At 43.9% G+C, this 20,410-nt stretch overlaps 1 protein-coding gene across 1 annotated transcript in view; it reads right to left on the reverse strand.

The window, feature by feature from the left end:
• RIC3 (RIC3 acetylcholine receptor chaperone) overlaps positions 1 to 1,220 on the reverse strand; it is a gene marked incomplete at its 3' end in the record, with an annotated part of 47,956 nt that extends 46,736 nt beyond the window's left edge. Inside the window, exon 1 of the mRNA XM_082844855.1 lies at positions 1,082 to 1,220. Within this exon, the coding sequence (XP_082700981.1) occupies positions 1,082 to 1,205 (124 nt within the window). The 5' untranslated portion in view covers positions 1,206 to 1,220. The remainder of the gene's footprint in view (positions 1 to 1,081) is intronic.
• Positions 1,221 to 20,410: the final 19,190 nt, after the last annotated feature.

A 20,410-nucleotide genomic window follows, 5' to 3' on the forward strand; every position in this document is an offset into this window, starting at 1 on the left:
AGACTATTCTAGACAAATCTTTACTGCTTAGGGTCATCACAAATTTACTCTTCTTCAATGCAGACAATATCATTAGACAAAGTGAGTAAAACCTTTGGGGTTTTGTAATAAAACAGAAAGAAGAAAAAAAACCACCATGTACTTTTTTTTTTTTAAGAAGTCTCTCCCAGGTAGAGTTTTACAAAGATTATTAAGCAAACTCTATAAACAATTATGAGTTCGATCTGCTCTCCATCCCTAGAGCTTGGTGCTTTGCGTTTCTAGTATTCACTATCTGTGAGGTACAAGAGGGTGGAGTTACAGCCAGTGTATACAAATTAGAGGGAAATGAGTTTCAGTTCAAAAGCAGCTGTCCAACAATCAACAGGTTGAATATTAGTGTAAGTGTGGAGACTGTAAAACCATGACTCAAGTTAGCGTAACTTCATGACCTACAAAGGACGGTTCCAGTTCTTTCTCCCAGCCTTAGCATCCCTGCCGTGTTACACTCACCCATAATGCCCCAGAATGCAAACCAAAGAGTGGATTTTTAACCACCACATACATCATGCCAATAACAAAAGATTGACAAATACTTGTTCAGGTAAGGGGAACGCAGAGCTTTGTTCATCTCAGCAATTTAAATTCTTACTATTAAAATCTTCAAGTTATATTTACAAAGGCACAAAAAAAGCCTGAAGCAGTGAGCACCCAACACCAAACTGAAAGTACACAATGAATTAAGGTTAACAGTACCAATTCCAACTATTTCATTCAAATGCACGACAGAAAGCATACGGAAGCCCTGAAGAGGAGAATCCAAGAGGGAGCCCTCCTGACTCAGAGCACCTGAGCAGACGGTGACTAGTTGCGTTAGGCCAGTGAGGGGAAGGGGCTGCCAGCAACCGGGGAGTGTGCCCAGGCTTGTCTGCGTGCGCTCCTGGTCCTGCCTGCGGTGGAAGGTCAGGAGGGACCCGCTCGGGCTGCTGCCCGCTGGTGTCAAAAGAACCCAGGGGCTTGGCACCTCCCACACGCCGCCGGGTCCGCCTTCTCTAGCGGGGACGGAGATTCCCGGAGCCGCCCTCCCTGTAGCATCGCTTACCTTCGGTGAGCGGCGGTGGCTCCTGCCGCTTTCCGCGGGACAAAAAGGCCTTGGGCAGAAGCAACGACACAGCCAGGACGAGCCCCGAGGCCAAGGCCACCCTCTGCACGGTGGAGTACGCCATGACCACCCGCCCTCGCCGCAGGTGAGCTCCAACCGGAACCGGAACCAGAAGTGGAACCGCAAAGCCCGCGGCCTCCTTCGACCCCACCGAGAGCTGCGCAGACGGCGCCGCGCGAGGGACAAGTGACCAGGCGCCTCCGGCTCCGCGGCGGAGGGCTGACCTGCTCCCCCCGCGCGGTCACCGGGTGCAATGAGTGGTACCCGCGCCCTCTCATTTGTACCGACTAGACACGCCTTCCACGCCCCACGCCCACCTCGGCGTCCTACCGTCGAAACAACCGATGGTCGTCCCTCCTCTCCATCCAGCTCACCACACTGCTCACTCCCCGCCCCAGACCGCCCATTAATTTCCTCGTTAAGGCCCCACCCAGGCCCCGCACCTCCATTGTTCATCTGCATACCAAGGTGATGATACTACGACGCAGCTGTAATGCGTTTTAAGCTTTCCATAGCTTAAGATCTTTCAGAAACTCCTCTTTATCCTCATAGAAAGGTCAAACTGCTATGACCTCAAGGCCCTGCGTGGTCCGGTCTTACCAACGCTCCGTGCAAACTAGATCATTTGCTATTTCCCCAGCATATTTCTTGCCTTCAGGGAATCTCTGCTTATCGTGTTACCTCTGCCTGGAAAATTACTAACGCATCTCCACCTGTTAAAAACTTCTCTGAAGAACAGCTGAAAAGTACTACCCTCATGAAACTGTTTTAGTCAGCCTCTCCTTCCTCTGTATCCCCACAGATCTCCGTTACTGTCTTTATGGCTTTATTTAATAAACATTCTTTCGGTTCTTACTATGTATCAGACCCTGAAATGGCACTACAGAATCTGATGAATAAGATGGCTTCCGTATGGGGTAGGTAGTTACAGAAACAAGAAAATGCAGGAAAAATGATGGACTCTGGAGCAGTCAGCTCAACTGGAAGGAGGAGGAATGAGGAGAAAACTCCTGAGAGTAGGTGAAATCTGAGTATTTGAAGAATGAGTAAGTTACTAGGCAGACAGGTGGGAGGAGCTAGGAGGGTATACCAGGGAAAGGATGCAAAGGCGTAAACTCGAAGCTTCCTTACGTGTTCTGAAAACTATTAGTAATTCGTTTTAGCTGGGCCATGGGATTGGTGACAGGACATAAAGTGATAAGGCAATGTAAGCAGGAACTAGGTTATGAGAAACTTGGATATAATTTCCAGTTAAACATGGCAGACGGAGCACACCCACTTATCTTTGCTTTCCCCAGACACCTCACAATAATGAAAATAAAAAGATAGAGTGTATCAACTAAAAGACTAGAGAGAATGGGAGAAAACGTGACAGCAGACAACAAATGTCAGAATTTTATAAGATGCAACGTTATCCAATAGAAATATAAGGCCAGTCACATATGAATTTAAAATTTTCTAGTAGCCTCATTTAAAAAGTGAAAATAAACAGGTGAAGTTAATAATATACTTATTTAACCCCAAACACCCCAAATATTATCACTTCCACATGTGTAGCACTAGTCAGTCACATTTCAATGGCTTAATAACCATGTGCCTAGTGGCTACCCCATCGGACCGTGCAGGTTTAGAGCATAAAAAGTGAAGTGCCTACAGAAAGAAAGACTCCAAGAAGCAAACAAATTTGGCCTTCAGGACCTATAAAGTACTAGGAATTGGAAGCACTGAGTTCCTTTAAGGGCAGAAATGTGGAGTGGGACTGAATAAAGAAGGATTGGTTGAAAGTCTGTCAAGAAGCAGTTGATATCCTCCAAATCTGGCTCCTCAATTACTGCAGCCAGGTGGTTGCCCCTACTGGCATCACTCAGGCATCATCATCATTGATATCATCAACAGCACTGAAAGTTATTGAGCACGTCCTATGTTCCAGGTGTTTTCCATATCATAACAATTGATTCTCCTAACAACTTTATGAAGTAAGAAATATTATGATGTACCCACTTTACAAATGAGAGAACTAAGGAACAGAAAGCCTAAGTAACTTGAACAACAACTACACAATATACATTGGAAGTTATTGTTTGAATCCAGGCATGCTTACTCCAAGACTTGCTCTCTTAACCACCAGTTTTACTTTCTGGAACCAGAGATGCTCTGGACTCACAGACAGCAGGTGCAGCTTAGGAAGGTGAAGACTGATGGGATAGTCTAAGAGGTGCAGAGGAATCCCAGATCACCCCCCAAATTCTCACTCGGGTGACTGGATAGACATTGATTCCATATAACAAGATTTTGAGGACAGAAGAATCAGATCTGTGAGAAAGATGAGTTCAGATTTTGATGAGTTGAGTTTGAGGTTCCATGAAATGTCCATGCAGAGCTGTCCAGTTGGGTATACGGGTCCGAAGCTCAGAAGAGACGTTTGGGCTGGAAACAAATATGGAAGTGATCAGCCCACCAATAGTAAATGAAGTCTGGGAGAAGATAACATTAGCAAGAATGCTCATGTAAATGATAAGAGGCCACAGTGGAAACTTAGGGTACACCCTTATGTTGAAATTCCCAAGTATGAGGACAGAAATGCAGTGGAAAAGAAGATACTGATCCAGGTGCTAAAATCTTGAATGAATGAGGAGTTACTGGAAGGATGAAAGGTGACAGGAACAGAGGGTGTAGTAAGCAATCAGATGACACGCTCTTCTAAGAGTTGTAGTTTGTTTTCAGAGTAGTTGTAGCAGTGGCAGCAGCAGTCACTCGGAGGCATACTTCTAAGTGCTTTACATGCATAAATCCTTTGATGATTATACAAAACTTCCTGAATAAATGCCAGCTCTTACTAGTAACTATTTGGTCTAATTCCATTTTTTATGGTTCTACACTCAGAACAAACCTCTTTTCCTTTCACTTGCAGTCCCACTGTCATGGAACTTGTAAATTACTCCCTAGCAGCTTCTCCTGTGTTGCTGGTATTCTTATCCCTGTGATAATCGCCTTCCCAATTCTCCTGATTTAGCTCCTTTCTGCTTTCTTAACACCCAATTTCAGCACAGAAGCAAACTGCTCATGGGCCACAAGATCCAAGGAAGAGAACCTACCTTCCTCTGATGTGCAGTAAGCGGTCGAGAGGGGCTCTCTCAGCCTTAGGCCCAAAGAGAGGGGACCTCTGTTTGCCTCCTTCTCCTTGGAATCTATTTCCATTCTGCCTTGTGATGACCGGCGGGGCTCCCTGATATGAGGCCCTCGAGGCACTGCAGCTAGAGCAACTTAACTGCAGCTGCTTCCAACTGAGACTGCCTAGGGGCCCCGAACTGTCCCTGCATGAGAGACATTGGAAAGTCACTCAGTGTAAAGTTGTCATATTCATAGTCATTGATCACAGTCTAACCTTTAGCCCTCTGTCAAACAGGCTGTTTACTTACTTCTATGACTTGTATTAGTGATTTTCAAACTTGACATTTTTCTGATGACAGATCTTGAGTCCAGAAAGGACGGTAAGCAGAAGGCTTGGCACGTCAAGGGGAGGAGATAGAGTCAGAGTAAAATACGTACTGAGCAGTATCCAGTTGTTTCTGTTTCTCTGGGGAACTCTAACACAGTGACTTTAGCTATTTCCGAAAATGTAATTCCTCCTGTTATCGAGGCTTCTCCATCCCAGGGGAGATTCCAAGGATGTACCTTGGCCTCTGAAAACAATTTTAAAGAGCCTATAAGGAAGCATAGCAGCTCCACTGTAGAGTCATGGACCCTTATTAAAGGCAGGAATCAGGGTGGTGAGCAGGGAAGTGAGACCCAAATATCCAGAAAACTGAGCAAGGCCTGTAACTTCAAAGCCCAGAATGAAAAAGCTAAAGGAGGCAAGCAGGAGATGGGACAGGATACACCCCAGAGGGTACGTTGGACCAGGGCCTTGAGAGCTGGATGGGATTTCTATCAGGGATAAGGGGGATGTGATAAACATCTGCCGGTTGTGGTTGTCCACAATCTTTTAAATAGCCTTTCTTTGTCAGATGTTAGACACATTGAGAACCTCACTTTCTCAATGTAGAATCCAACAAACTATATCTCCCCTGGCCACTGGGGTGCAGATACATAACTCTGTTTCCCCAGTCAGATGTACCCATGCCTGATTTCGGTTTGGAAGTTATCTATGAGAGGAAACATCGATGCCTGGGCTGCCTTTTTTGACGGCCATAGGTGGTAGCAGAAGCGGAAGCTCCCGCGGTTGGTGGCGGCCACAAGTAGCTTCCTAAAGGCAGAGCAGAGGCCACGCAGGTCTGGGGTCAGTGGTGGCAGAGTTCCCTTACTAGGCTAGTTCTGTGGAGTTTTCCCAAGGTAGTTCTGGGGGTTATTCCAAGCTCCAGAGCCCCAGCTTTCTCACCTGTGAAATGGAGATTATACTACCCCCTTCCCCTCCCTCCCTCCCTCCCGTGAGCTAGCAAATGTGATGGAGCCTGGAAGGCAATTGTGTGTGAGACCAAAACAGCAGCAGGAGCTGCAGCTCAAAGCATGTCCAATGAAAGGAAATTGGAATCCGAAAAGGGAAGATGGTTTCAGAGGAAAACCTACAGGGAGGAAGCCTCTAGAAGGCCCATATTCCTCACCCTAAAGCTCTACCCAACTGGGATTGTGTGGGTAAAGGTGAATGGCATGAGGACCCAGATTTCCTGGTGGCGAGGTGAGAATACCCTTACTGCTTTGCTACCAACACTCCTCGCTGGCCCCTGCCCCTGGTGACACAGAACAGAGAGAAGTCACAGTTGGATACCTTGGGCCTTTCTGCCTTCAATGAGAAGGAATAGTCTTTGGCTCCAATTAATTAAGCAAACTGGTAGAAATTCCCTGCTTAAGTCACACTTTGCATATCCATAATCTCTGCACTACATTTTCTGTATACTTTGCCCCTGGGTAAAAAATGAGCATTTAAATGCTTGCTCACATAATCTTGCTAAAGCACACTCCTGCCTATAAATATTCATGCCACTGCCAAGACATTTGCAAGCTTCCCCCAAAGGTGAAATGTGTGTAATGTACTTTGTCTTCTGGGTATAAATATTATACAATACATTTTCGTTCATATGAATACACTAATTATTCCTGTAACCCTTTTAAAAAGGGTCATCTTCATGATGTGAATTTTTAAAAAATGTAATTACAGTAATTGGATACTTAATCTAATTAAAATTTGCTTTATCTTTAATGGGAATTTTTCTAAAGAGGCTGCATGGCAATTGGCCTTTTGATAATGACTGTTTTCTTTCTGCAGGGAGATCAAGTTGGTGAAAACTGGAGAACCAGGCAGTTTTGTGTCTGTCAGTGCCTTTCTCCTTACGACTCAGTCCTTCTGTAGTGAATATGGTTTGGGTAACTAAAGAGGGTAGAGGAAAAGACCAAGGGAATCTTTCCCATTCCAACAGTTGAAGCTACTCCCCTTCCTAGGAAGCAGCCCTCTGCTCCCCTGGACTAATGATTGGTCCACTCATGATTGGGCATGTGACCTAAGCCTGCTAGATCAGGGTTCCTCACAGGGCTTGCTGGAACTGGAGCTGGAAAAGCAGCAGCCCCACACTGCTTGGGGGGCCATGGGGCTGGAAGGAGTTGTTGTGGATGTTATAGGTGCTCCAGTGTATCCCATTGGTCCACCCTTGAGGTCACCTGCTGACAGTTCCTGCACAGAATTTGGGGTCGTCTCTCTGCATAAAGCCATTCTCTGGCTGGGGGAGCAAGCTAGGCCTGCTGGAGAGCTCCCATCCCCAGAGCAACTCTCAAACAGTGAGAGAGGGGAGCTGGGAGATAAATACCTCAGCTTCCTTGCTCCAGCTGGACAACCGGAGGGATTCTCTGCACATTCCTTCTGAGGCATCCCAGTGGAATTGGGCTCTACCTGCTCCAGCTGTGACTGCTCATCCACACGCCCATTTTGGGGCTTCTTCCCCTCCCTTGTCTCACTTCCCCACTCCCTCATCATGCTTCTTGAGATCATCTCCCAAATAGAGCAGTGCACCCAAACTCTTGCCTTGGAGTCTGCTTTCAGGGAGCCCAAACTAAGACAGATACACAGTTGGGGATTCCAGATAACTGTTTTCTCCACCATGTGGAATAGGCCTGTCTGAAGGAGGAGAGCGAAGCCAGAAGAAACGAGCAGAAAAGAGGCGGATGGAGAGCGAGCCTGGTGGTGTTGAATCCTGGTTCCACCCCCAAGACTCTCCTTGCTCCTGTTGCTTCCTTGATTCCTTGAGCTTCCCTGAATCTACCCCAGCTACATGAGCCAATACATTCCTCCCATTTTTGGGGTGTGCATTAAGCTTACTTGAGTTGGACTTCTATCGCTTGCAACTGAAAGTATCATGACTCTTGCAACAAATAAGTGAATTTGCACACAAAGCATTTAGAAGAGAGCTTACCTCAGATTAAATGCTACTACCATCACTGCTACTATTATTATTAAGTGCACATAGTTATTTTTCAATGTCTAACCTGCTTCCAGAAAGGACGAAGGATCAAGGACCTAGAGCCTAGAGAAGAGTCATAAAGAAGTCAGTTTAATTCTAGCTAATTTCCTCCCTTTGGGCTTTTTTCATAACTTGATTGGATTGATGCCCACTTTCTCTCTCACTGGGAGATATTTATGCAATCAGTAACTATAGCTTTACTGTCTTCTTATTGATCGCTAACAACGAGCAATTAAATATTATTCTATTTTGTTTAAGGGCCGCATTGGTTTTGCTGTAATTTTGTTACCAAATCTGAGTGGCATAGACACTACTGCTCAGCATGAATGCCCAGTCAGGTTCAAGTCATGGCAGCTCTGACTGGCTGCAGGGTCACAGTAGGAATGTCATGAGCCCCACCCTCCAAAAAACATATTTAAAATTATATTTTATGACTGCACTGCTATAAAGACATGTATGTTAATATTATATATATATACATACATATATATACATATATTATTATACATACATATATATACATATATTATTATTCTACCTAAAAATCCTTCTTTCCTTCTGACTTTAAGAGAAATTAAAGCATTTTAGTAATGTGGCTGCTGCTTTCTGTTTTCCATGACACATAACAGTTTTTAATTGTATCAAGCATCATATAAGTAAAATGTTGCCATTTTTAGAAAAGTTGCCAGCAGACATGTTTGCATTCTAGGCAAGATGAAAGACTTGATCTTGGCAGAGGGAAAATGCGTCCAGAAATCTTCTGGTTAGGCAAAGGCAAGGTCCAGAGGGTCATCTGGACTGAGTTGAGACAAGACAAAGGGGCTTCTCAGAATAAATTCAAGTGATGTTTTCCTTCAATGAGATATTGTTATATTGCAAAATCTGGGGCTACTTCTGGCGACCCAGAGACAGGAATTTGACAGCCTAGGGTCTGGGGAAGAGAAGGCAGGGTTTGAAGGCTGGTGATTTGTGGAGGAGCTTGGGCTAATAGAGAGTCAGCCAGGAAAGAGCTCCCTGGGATGGGCAATGCCTGGTGGCCTATGGATTTAATGCAGTGATATCCAGATTTTCCTGTTGCACTGATTCCTCTTATGATTTCTTCAAACCTTTAGAAAAGTCTGACACAACATGTGTCATTGGTGCTAGGGAATAAGGGAGGGGACTGTTCTCCACTCGGAGCAAGGAACTGTCATCTTGTAAGGCCAGGGCGGAGGCAGCAGCATTGAAGCAGTAGAGAATGCTAATCCCAACAGCCAAGGTGGATGGAGGGCTGTGGGTCGGCCAGGTGAATGCAGAGAAGTAGGCTGCAGTGTATCCGGTCAAGAATGCACCTGAGGCAAAGGCTGTTTCTCCCAAATGTACTGGAAGACGGTGATCCTTCGAGCGAAAGGGGCAGAGACAGGGGTTGGATCCTGCTATGAAGTTAGGGGGTCCCAGGCAGCCAGGGTTCGTAAATATCCTCACCTCTCTGAGTACATCTCCCGGGATGTCTCTTCCAGCTCCAGCCACACTGGCCTCCTTGCTGTCACTCACACGTGCCTGGGCAGTGCCACCCTGAGCCCTTACACTGTGCTCTCTGTTGGGATGGTCTTACCCCAACCATCTGCATGGCTTGACCCCTCACCTCCTTTAAGTCTTTGCTCAAATGTCACTTTTCTCAGTGAGATCTTCCTTGGCCAACGTTTTAAAGGTAAAACACCCCTTAGCCCCCCTGTTCTGCTTTATTTTCTTCCATGGCACTTGTCTTAGTCTGTTCGGGCTGCTGTAAGAAAGTTCCACAGACTTAGAGACAGCAGATCTTATTTCTCAGAGCTCTGGAGACTGTAAGTCTGAGATCAGGGTGTTGGCAGATTTGGTGTCTAGTGAGAGCCTGCTTCCTGGTTCATGGATGACCGTCTTCTCTGTGTTCTCACAGGGTGGAAGAGGCAAGGGAGCTCTTTGGGATCTCTTTTATAAAGGCACTAATCTCACTAATGAGATTATGACTTAATCACCTCCCAAAGTCTCCACCTCCAAGTACCATCACATTGGGGGTTAGGTTTCAGGGGGATGCAAACATTAAGTCTACAGCAGCAACGTATCACCTTCTGCTGCTTATTACTTTCATTTCTCTCCTGCCCCTCTCCTCTAGACTATAAGCTGCATGAGGGCAAGGAGTTTGCTTGTTTTTGCATACCCAGTGCCTAGAGCAGTGCCTGGTACATGGTAAATTTCAATAATATTTGGATGAATGAATGAAGATGATAATGTCTAGATTCTACAGACAAAGTGCTTTGGAAAAACTAAACTGATTGGAAATCAGTTTACATGCCTATTATATAACAGCTGAAAACCACAGTTGGGTAAATAAAGTGGGAACAGGTTTACAGTGAATGATTGATCATCCACATTCTTACGTTTGGCTTAGATGGTGTTTACCATGCTGTGGCTGGGTGGTTTTTAAATGGTGTTCTGTAGAAATTCAGGTGCTGCAGGGCTTCCTTTGATGTTTGTTCTTAATTTTATTTTCAAATATATTTTTAACTATTTTGAGAATAGACCACGTACTCGAATGCAGTATATATTAAATTTGAATATATTGACAATTTCTGTTGTATTAACGAGCACTGTCAGGTTAACTCATTTAAAAAAAACTACAGCCTAAGGATAAAGATTCTTCATTCTTCTGCCATTTATATAAATATATTTGGATTTCTTATAAATTGTGTTCATAAAAGGTGATAAGTTTGGAGTTCTTCATTTGTGACACTTTATTCAATAAGGAATGCAAACAGATAACTGGTGATTCTCTATTGGAAAATAAAAGTTTTCTACTGTTTACTTTCAAGCTTCTGAAACAGGTTAATTGAAGATTATCCTGAGGTTGAAAGGCAAACTTAAAATATGTTGCTGTCTTCACTACATTTCTCTGGCATCAGAATATTCTCACTACTATGCGATCAAAACAAAAGGCAGAAATAAATTGGGTGGCAAAACTGGTAAGTAGCAGAAACTCTCCTCAATAGCCCTTGTTTTCAATATTTTTTGAAATGGTAATTATTTGGGTGGTCTTCTTTTAATTTTGTTTTTCTTACGAAACTGATGCAGCTATGTGAATAAATAGTGTCACCACAAGGATACAGTCGCATGTTTTCATAAAGTTTTGGCACCTTATAGATCTTTACACTCTCCCTCACTTTCTGGGTTGATACAGCTGTTCATTCACATCAGCATTTTGAATGTGGAAAGTTGAATCACTGGGGATTTTTTTTTAATTTTAAAACTGACAAATGTAAAATTCACTTTTTTTCCTATGAGTTTTATAGGTACGTAGATTCTTATAACCACCACCTCAGGATACAGAACAATTCCAACATCCCAGAGAATTCCCATGTGCTGCATCTTTGTCTTCAGATCCTCCCCCTACACCTTCTTCTGGCAATTACTTATCTGTTTTCTGTTTCTATGTTTTTGCCTTTTTCAGAATGTCTTATAAATGGAAAAATATAGTATGTGATATTTTGAGACCGAGTTCTCTCACTTAGCAAAATGCATTTGAGATTCATCCAAGTTGGTGTGTGTATCAGTAGTTCATTGCTTTTTGTTGCTGAGTGGCATTCTATTGTGTGGACACAGCAGTTTATTCATCTGTTGAAGAATATTTGAGTTGTTTTCAGTTTTTGCCAATTAAGAAATGTTGCTATAAACATTTGTGTACAGGTTTTTGTACACAAATGTTTTGTATGTAGAGAAATGGCTTTCACTTCTCTAAGATAAATACAAAGAAATGGGATTCTGGGGACGTAGGTAACTGTGTGTTTCACTTTTAAAGAAACTGCCACACTATGTTTTCCAGAAGGCTGTATTATTTTGCTTTTCTACCAGGACTGTCTGAGAGTTCCAGTTGCTCCACATCCTCATCAGCACTTGATATTGTCAGTTTTTGTTTTTTAATTTTATCCATTCTTATCTATGTATACCAGAATGTCCCAATATTTTTAACTTATATTTATCTAATGACTAGTGTTGTTGAGCATTTTTCATGTGCTTATTTGGTAAAGTGTCTATTTAAAACTTTTGCCATTTAAACAATTGGGCTGTTTTCTTTTTGTTGAGTTTCAGAATTCTTTTCATATTCTAGGTACAAGCCATTTATCTGGTATATGATTTGTAAATATTTTCTGCAAATCTGTGGCTGATATTTTTCTTTTAAGAGTATCCTTCAAAGAGCAAAAGTTTCTAATTTTGATAAGGTCCAATTTATCAATATTTCCTCTTTTGGATTGTGCTTTTGATGTCATATCTGGGAACACTTTGCCTAACCCAAGGTCAAGAAGATTTTTTCCTACATTTTCTTCTGTGAGTTTTATATTTTTACATTTAGATATATTACCAATTTTGAGTTAAATTTTTATATGGTTGCTTTTAATTCTTGACATTTCAAAATAATTGGTTGTTTTAATTATTTGATTTCCTTTTTTAAAGATAGTGATTTTGTTTTTATAAAACTAATACATGTCTATTATAAGAAACAATACAGATACAAACAAGAAAGCTAATATCCACTCTGCTACCTGGAAGTAACCAGATTTTGTCAAAGAGGAGATTTTGCCTTGTTTATAGCCTGATTTATTAGCCTTTCCTATAAGGCTTTGGGGTTGTATGCTTAAGAAAGCTTTCCTTACTTTAAGCCTTACTTTTCCTTACTTTAAACAATATGCTATTAAATAACCAAGAGATCACTGAAGATATCAAGGAGGAAATTAAAAAATACCTAGAAACATATGACAATGAAAACACAATGACCTAAAACCTATGGGATGCAGCAAAAGCCGTTCTAAGAGGGAAGTTTATAGCAATACAATCCTACCTCAAGAAACAAGAAATATCTCAAATAAACAACCTAACCGTACACTTAAAGCAATTAGAGAAAGAAGAACAACAAAAAACTCAGAGTTAGCAGAAGGAAAGAAATCATAAAGATCAGATCAGAAATAAATGAAAAAGAAATGAAGGAAACAATAGCAAAGATCAATAAAACTAAAAGCTGCTTCTTTGAGAAAATAAACAAAATTGATAAACCATTAGCCAGACTCATCAAGAAAAAAAGGGAGAAGACTTAAACCAACAGAACTAGAACTGAAAAAGGAGAAGTAACAACTGACACTGCAGAAATACAAAGGATCATGAGAGATTACTACAAGCAACTATATGCCAATAAAATGGACAACCTGGAAGAAATGGACAAATTCTTAGAAAAACACAACCTTCCAAGACTGAACCAGGCAGAAGTAGAAAATATAAACAGACCAATCACAAGCACTGAAACTGAGACTGTGATTAAAAATCTTCCAACAAACAAAAGCCCAGGACCAGATGGCTTCACAGGCGAATTCTATCAAACATTTAGAGAAGAGCTAACCCCCCTCTTTCTCAAACTCTTCCAAAATATAGCAGAGGGAGGAAAAATCCCAAACTCATTCTACGAGGCCACCATCACCCTGATATGAAAACCAGAAAAAGATGTCACAAAAAAAGAAAACTACAGGCCAATATCTGTGATGAACATAGATGCAAAAATCCTCAACAAAATACTAGCAAACAGAATCCAACAGCACATTAAAAGGATCATACACCATGATCAAGTGGGGTTTATCCCAGGAATGCAAGGATTCTTCAATATATGCAAGTAAATCAATGTAATACACCATATTAATGAATTGAAGGATAAAAACCATATGATCATATGATCATCTCAATAGATGCAGAAAAAGCTTTTGACAAAATTCAACACCCATTTATGATAAAAACTCTCTAGAAAGTAGGCAAAGAGGGAACCTACCTCAACATAATAAAGGCCATATATGACAAACCCACAGCCAACATCGTTCTCAATGGTGAAAAACAGAAACCATTTCCTCTAAGATCAGGAACAAGACAAGGTTGCCCCCTCTCAGTGCTATTATTCAACATAGTTTTGGAAGTTTTAGCCACAGCAATCAGAGAAGATAAAGAAATAAAAGGAATCCAAATCAGAAAAGAAAAAGTAGAACTGTCAATGTTTGCATATGACATGATACTATTCATAGAGAATCCTAAAGATGCTACCAGAAAACTACTAGAGCTAATCAATGAATTTGGTAGAGTAGCAGGATGCAAAATTAATGCACAGAAATCTCTTGCATTCCTATACACTAATGATGAAAAATCTGAAAGAGAAATCAAGGAAACACTTCCATGTACCATTGCAACAAAAGAATAAAATACCTAGGAATAAACCTACCTAAGGAGACAAAAGACCTGTATGCATAAAACTATCAGACACTGATGAAAGAAATTAAAGATGATACAAACAGATGGAGAGATATACCATGTTCTTGGATTGGAAGAATCAACCTTGTGAAAATGACTATACTACCCAAAGCAATCTACAGATCAATGCAATCCCTATCAACTACCAATGGCATTTTTCACGGCACTAGAACAAAAAATTTCACAATTTGCATGGAAACACAAAAGACCCTGAATAGCCAAAGCAATCTTGAAAAAGAAAAACGGAGCTGGAGGAATCAGGCTCCCTGACTTCAGACTATACTACAAAGCTACAGTCATCAAGACAGTATTGCACTGGCACAAAAAGAGAAATATAGATCAATGGAACAGGATAGAAAGCCCAGAGATAAACCCATGCACATATGGTCATCTTTGATAAAGGAGGCAAGAGTATACAATGGAGAAAAGACAGCCTCTTCAATAAGTGGTGCTGGGAAAACTGGACAGCTACATGTAAAAGAATGAAATTAGAACACACCCTAACACCATACACAAAAATAAACTCAAAATGGATTAAAGACCTAAATGTAAGGCCAGACACTATAAAACTCTTAAGAGGAAAACATAGGCAGAATACTCTATGACATCACAGCAAGATCCTTTTTGACCCACCTCCTAGAGAAATGGAAATAAAAACAAAAATAAGCAAATGAGACTTAATGAAACTTAAAAGCTTTTGCACAGCAAAGGAAACCATAAACAAGACGAAAAGACAACCCTTAGAATGGGAGAAAATATTTGCAAACGAAGCAACTGACAGAGGATTAATCTCCAAAATATACAAGTAGCTCATGCAGCTCAATATCAAAAAAACAAACAATCCACTCCAAAAATGGGCAGAAGACCTTAATAGACATTTCTCCAAAGATGATATGCAGATTGCCAACAAACACATGAAAAGATGCTCAACGTCACTAATATTTAGAGAAATGCAAATCAAAACTACAATGAGGTATCACCTCACACCAGTCAGAGTGGCCATCATCAAAAAATCTACAAACACTAAATGCTGGAGAGGGTGTGGAGAAAAGGGAACCCTCTTGCACTGTTGGTGGGAATATAAATTGATACAGCCACTATGGGGAACAGTATGGAGGTTCCTTAAAAAACTAAAAATAGAACTACCATATGACCCAGCAATCCCACTACTGGGCATATACCCTGAGATAACCATAATTCAAAAATGTACCACAGTGTTCATTGCAGCTCTATGTACAGTAGCCAGGACATGGAAGCAACCTAAGTGTCCATCGACAGATGAATGGATAAAGAAGATGTTGCACATATATACAATGGAGTATTAGCCATAAAAGGAAACAAAACTGAGTTATTTGTAGTGAGGTGGATGGACCTAGAGTCTGTCATACAGAGTGAAGTCAGTAAGAAAGAGAAAAACAAATACCGTATGCTAACACATATATATGGAATAAAAAAAATGGTTCTGATGAACCTAGGGGCAGGACAAGAATAAAGACACAGACATAGAGATTGGAATTGAGGACACGGGGAGGGGGAAGGGTAAGCTGGGATGAAGTGAGAGAGTGGCATGGACATATATACACTACCAAATATAAAACAGATAGCTAGTGGGAAGCAGCCGCATAGCACAGGGAGATCAGCCCAGTGCTTTGAGACCACCTAGAGGGGTGGGATAAAGAGGGTGGGAGGGAGATGCAAGAGGGAGGGGAGATGGGGATATACGTATGCATATAGCTGATTCACTTTGTTATACAGCAGAGACTAACACAACACTGTAAAGCAATTATACTCCAATAAAGATGTTAAAAAAATAATGATTCTTTTTTTTACTACTCAGAGATATATGTAGCAGTTTCCACTTGCTCAGTCTCACAGCTGCAGGATACATCTGCTCAGCCTGGTTCTTCAAATCCCAGTCTGGCCAGAGCTCTAGGCCCTCCCTCCACTTCAGTCAGTTTATAAATGCAAACTGCGATTGCCCACCAAGCCCCTCCTGGGCTTGCTGCTTCTGTTCCTGACTTGCTTCTGCTCGAATGCCATGCCCTGGTAGGTTACCAATTCTTGTCTCCATCACTTCTTCACAAATCTGCTTCTTCTCCTTTGGTTTTGGCATTTCCAATCCATCTCTATGTTGACCTGAGGCTTTCCTGTAGACTACGATGGATTCGGCTCACTCCTTCAGATGGCTTCAGGCAGCTGGTACCCCAGTCCAGCCCTACCTGGTCAGCTCAGGAAGGAGGCGTGGGGAAAATGCCATCCTCAGGTTTCCCTGCAGACCCCCATGCACTCTCATTCCTCCTCCTTCTCATGCTCTATCTTTTGGGAGCATGCTGCCCTGAGTGGGTGCTTGGGGAGGTCTAGGTGGTCTCAGCCTTCAGCTTGGTAGAATGAGGACTTTCTGCAGCCCCGCTGGGAGCCCCCAAGGGGGATGGAGATGTGCTGCAGCTGCCACCTTTTTTTTTTACAGCTTTTCAACAATCTGTACTCTTGGGCATTTTCGTTAAGAGGGAGTGTGGGAATACATATGATTTACAATATAAACAATATACACTGACATGATGGGAATGAATAAAAGATGAATAAATAAAAGTGCAGGAAAAAATAAGCCTCCTACCTTGGCCTTGCTCTGGGCAGCAAGGGGAACGGTAAGAACTCACAGCAGGACAGGGCAGTCGGTGACTGCTGCCTCAGCATTCTTCCTCACCAGAAGGCTAGGCGGCCTCCCTGCCCATCTCCTCTCCCAGAGCCCTCCTGCCTTCAAGCAGATCCTACATTAGGAGCTGACCTCTTCAAACTGGGCAGGCTGGTGCACAGAAAAAGCACAGGACAGATACTAACTAGCATCACGACCTGGAGCACATCAGCATCTCTCCCTCCTGCTACCCTCCAGGTCTTGCTTTCCCCATCCATAAGCGAAAGGATTAGACTAGATGTCCTCTGAGTCCTTCAAGAATGTGCTTTCGTAGTTCCTCTTATCTGAAAGCTCAGTGTGATGCACCGTATTTCTGGGCCTCAGTTTTCCCGTCCATAAAGTGGGGTTGTGGTGGGAGGTCTCAGAGGTCTCTTCCCTCTCTTCCCTGCTCTGCTACGTGGCTCTGACTCCCCTGACTTCCTTGCAGAGTTTACAAGCAGGGTCACACCCCACCCTGCCTCTCCCCTCCAGGCTTCATGTGCAGCTAGCTCTGGAATGGGCCTGGACCTGTGGGCTGGCAGCCCTTGGGCTGACTGGAAGCAGCATATCCATGTAGCCTCCCCTCCAGACCTATGACAGGTTGAGCCCTGTGGCCCTCTCTCCCTTGCCTGACCTCGTCTGGCATACCAGAGGGGACAGGCATCATCTTCTGCTGGAGGGGCCACGTGCCCCAAATCTCCTGCTCTGTGCCTGTACCTCCGTGCTCGGGACTGAATCCGTCCTCAGGGTAAGGTAGGGAGTTGGAGGCGAGGAACCCAAGACAGAGAGGGATGGGTACCCAGAGGGGGTATGAGAGAGGGTTTGGGAGGTCAGAGGAAGAGAAGGAGACTGGGACCTTCTGGCTGGGACTAGCAAGAGAGAGGGGCTTTCCTTGGACGGGACTTCTGGCTTGGGCCCAAATGCAGGGCAGCCCCCGGATCACTCCTCCATCCTCCCAGCAGATGGCACTGTGAGTATGGGAACCAAAGCAACAGTTTCTGGGATCACCAGCTGACAACTTTGCAGGCTAGAGAGCAGGAAGAGGACCACTGTCCCTCTTGTCAAAGAGCTGGATGACCAGATAAGGGGTCCTCTCTCTTGCTGAAGAGTCACCAACCCCCCTGGTGAGCTGCTAAGGGGAAGCTTGTCCAGGGGTGCTGGACCCGATGATGGCATGTCCCTTCTCTCTTTTCCAGGGGTCAGACTTACCTGCCCCGCCAGGCGCTTAGGCTACTGTGGGCCTGGGTGGGGTCAGGATTCGCCACAGGCCCTCAGGACACCCCCACATGGGGGCAGCCACCCCTGTGTAGCTAGCTCTGCGGCCATAGCTCGGCCCCAGCTATCAGGTTAAAGCTGCTTCAGGTAGCTTTCCCCCGTCCATCCATTCCACCCCATCTCCTAGCCCTGCAGCACGATTGGGTCGTGGGCCCTGAGCCTGTCCTCAGGGGTCCCTTCCCTAGGCACAACCCTATATGTCCCCCATGGTACCCTGAAGAATGGGGCCCAGAGAAGCAGATAACCGGCTCTTGTCATCCCACCCCTGGAACCCCACACTGGCTCCCAAACCAGGACCAGAAAGAAGGTAATAGATGAATAGTGGTGGTGGTGGGGGGGGCCACTTGACTTTGGCTCTGAGGCCTCAGGTGGTGGAGGATAACTTTCTGTCTTACTCAGGGGTCTTTGGTGGGCAAGGAACAGAGCATCCCAAGGAAGGGAGGCAAAAAAACAGGGAATCTGCATTTTCCAGCAACTCAAGGACAGGACCCTAACGATGCAAGGTGTCATGAGCCTGGGCTGGAAGGTTCCAGAGCTTTTGTGGCTGGTCTTCATATTCCTCACTGCCATGCTCCATCACTAACCCTGCGAGTCTGCCCCTCCTCTCCCACACACCCTCTGTAGGCCTGTTGAGTTTCCAGCTCCTTTTAACTCATACTTTGTCGATTTCCGCTTGCCTTAACCCTCAATGGCCCTTCAGGACTCCTGGCCACACACTCAACTGCAAGTCATTTCTGGATGCATCCTTTTTACTTTCTTGCTCCTGCTACTAAGTGATTTTCTCTGTATTTTATAATCCAGATTTCCAAACACAAGAATCTGATTTGCCAGCTCCTGGTCAGATACCAAAGTCTTGTCCAGTTGACTGTGTTGGGGGATTTACATAGCACAGCACTTGCTGCCTAGTGGGGGTGATATCAGACACTGGGATGGCGTACAAGGGGGCTGCTTACAGTTGGGTGAGGGGTGCCCTGTACAAGGGTGTCTGGCTGAGGGGGCAAGTGGGGTTTAACGTTCCATCCACACTCTTTAGCAAGCCACACGGCTTTGTGTGGGGCTGCACCGACCTGGAGGAAGGGAGAAGAGGGTACCTCTAGCTGAAGAGAAGTAGCCCTGTGATGAGTCAGATACTGTGATTATCACATAATCTTTTTATTACTTAGGACAATGCACCTCTTATCTATTCTCCATGCCACCCTGTATCAGCTAGCCTTTGCTGCATAACAAACCAACTCTCCCTGCAATGGACTGAATGTTTGTGTCTCCTCCAAATTCACATATTGAAGCCCAATGTGCCCAGGGTCATGGCATTTGGAGGTAACACCTTTGGGAGATAATGAGGTCATGAGAGTGGAGCCCTCATGAGAGATTAGTGCCCTAATAAGAAGAGTCACAAAAGAGATGATCTCTCTATCTCTCCCACATGTGAGGTTACAACAAGAAGGCAGCCATGTACAAGCCAGAAAGAGATTTCTCATCAGGAACCAAATCAGCCAGCACTTGGATTTTGGACTTCCCAGCTTCTAGAACTCTGAGAAATAGGAGTTTGTTGTTTGAGCCACCCAGTCTATGGTCTTTTGTTATAGCAGCTCAAGCTGACTAAGACACTCCTCCAAATTAGTGACTTAAAATAGCAACCACTTATTATTGCTCATGAGTCCCTGGACTGGCTGGGTGGTTCTGCTGATTTGCACCTGGTTTCACTGATCTAGGCTAAGCTTCTTCATGTGTCTGCCTTCAGCTAGAGGCTTAGCTATGGGCTGGATGACCCAGGATGGCATCACTCATACGGCTGATAGTTCTGCTTCTGGACATTGGCTGACTGTCAGTTGGGGGAACAGTGGCAACTGGGCTATATGTCTCTCATCAACTAGCAAGGTACTCTGGACTTGCCCACGTGGCTGCTCAAGTTGGAAAGAAGCATGCAAGGCCTCTTTTGTTCTAGGTTCAGAATTCGTCCAATGTCTCTTCTGCCGTATCCTTTTGGCCAACAAGTCACAAAACTGTCTGAGATTCAAGGGTTAGGAAAAAGACTTTTGATGGGAGATGCTGCAAGTCACATTTCAAAATAGAGGAAATAGAGGAAGAATAATTTGCAGCCATTTTTGCAACCTACCACAGGTCCCCAACTCTGACCACGACGTTCCTTTGCAGGCTGAGAAATGGTGACCAGAGAGGACCTAAGCATAGCTCAAGGGAGCTCTTATGGGCAGAGTATAAGAGACATAACAATGGAACTCCTCCTAAGTCTTGTATATTGACCCAGTGTTTTTAGATGTAGGCTTAACTGGGTGTTGATGGCAGGGAAGGAAACCATGGAGTTTCTTTTCACTAAGTGCCTCAACTTTGCTCTCACAATTCTTATAAATGAAACTCTCATAGTTGTCAATGGCTCTTGAATGGCTCCTGAAACTTATGCCCCTTAGAACGCACTCTTAGCCATCACGGGGGTGGGGTGAGAGGCTCTGATATCTATGGGGACCCACTCAATACCCTGGCCTTTCAGTGTTTCCACCTCCTTCTTCTATCTGCACATCACTCCATCCCTCACCTCCATGCTCCTTCTCTATAGGCGCAATCCTG

This window comes from Leucopleurus acutus (genome assembly GCF_964270905.1).
Source record: "Leucopleurus acutus genome assembly, chromosome: 8".
Taxonomy (NCBI): Eukaryota; Metazoa; Chordata; class Mammalia; order Artiodactyla; family Delphinidae; genus Leucopleurus; species Leucopleurus acutus.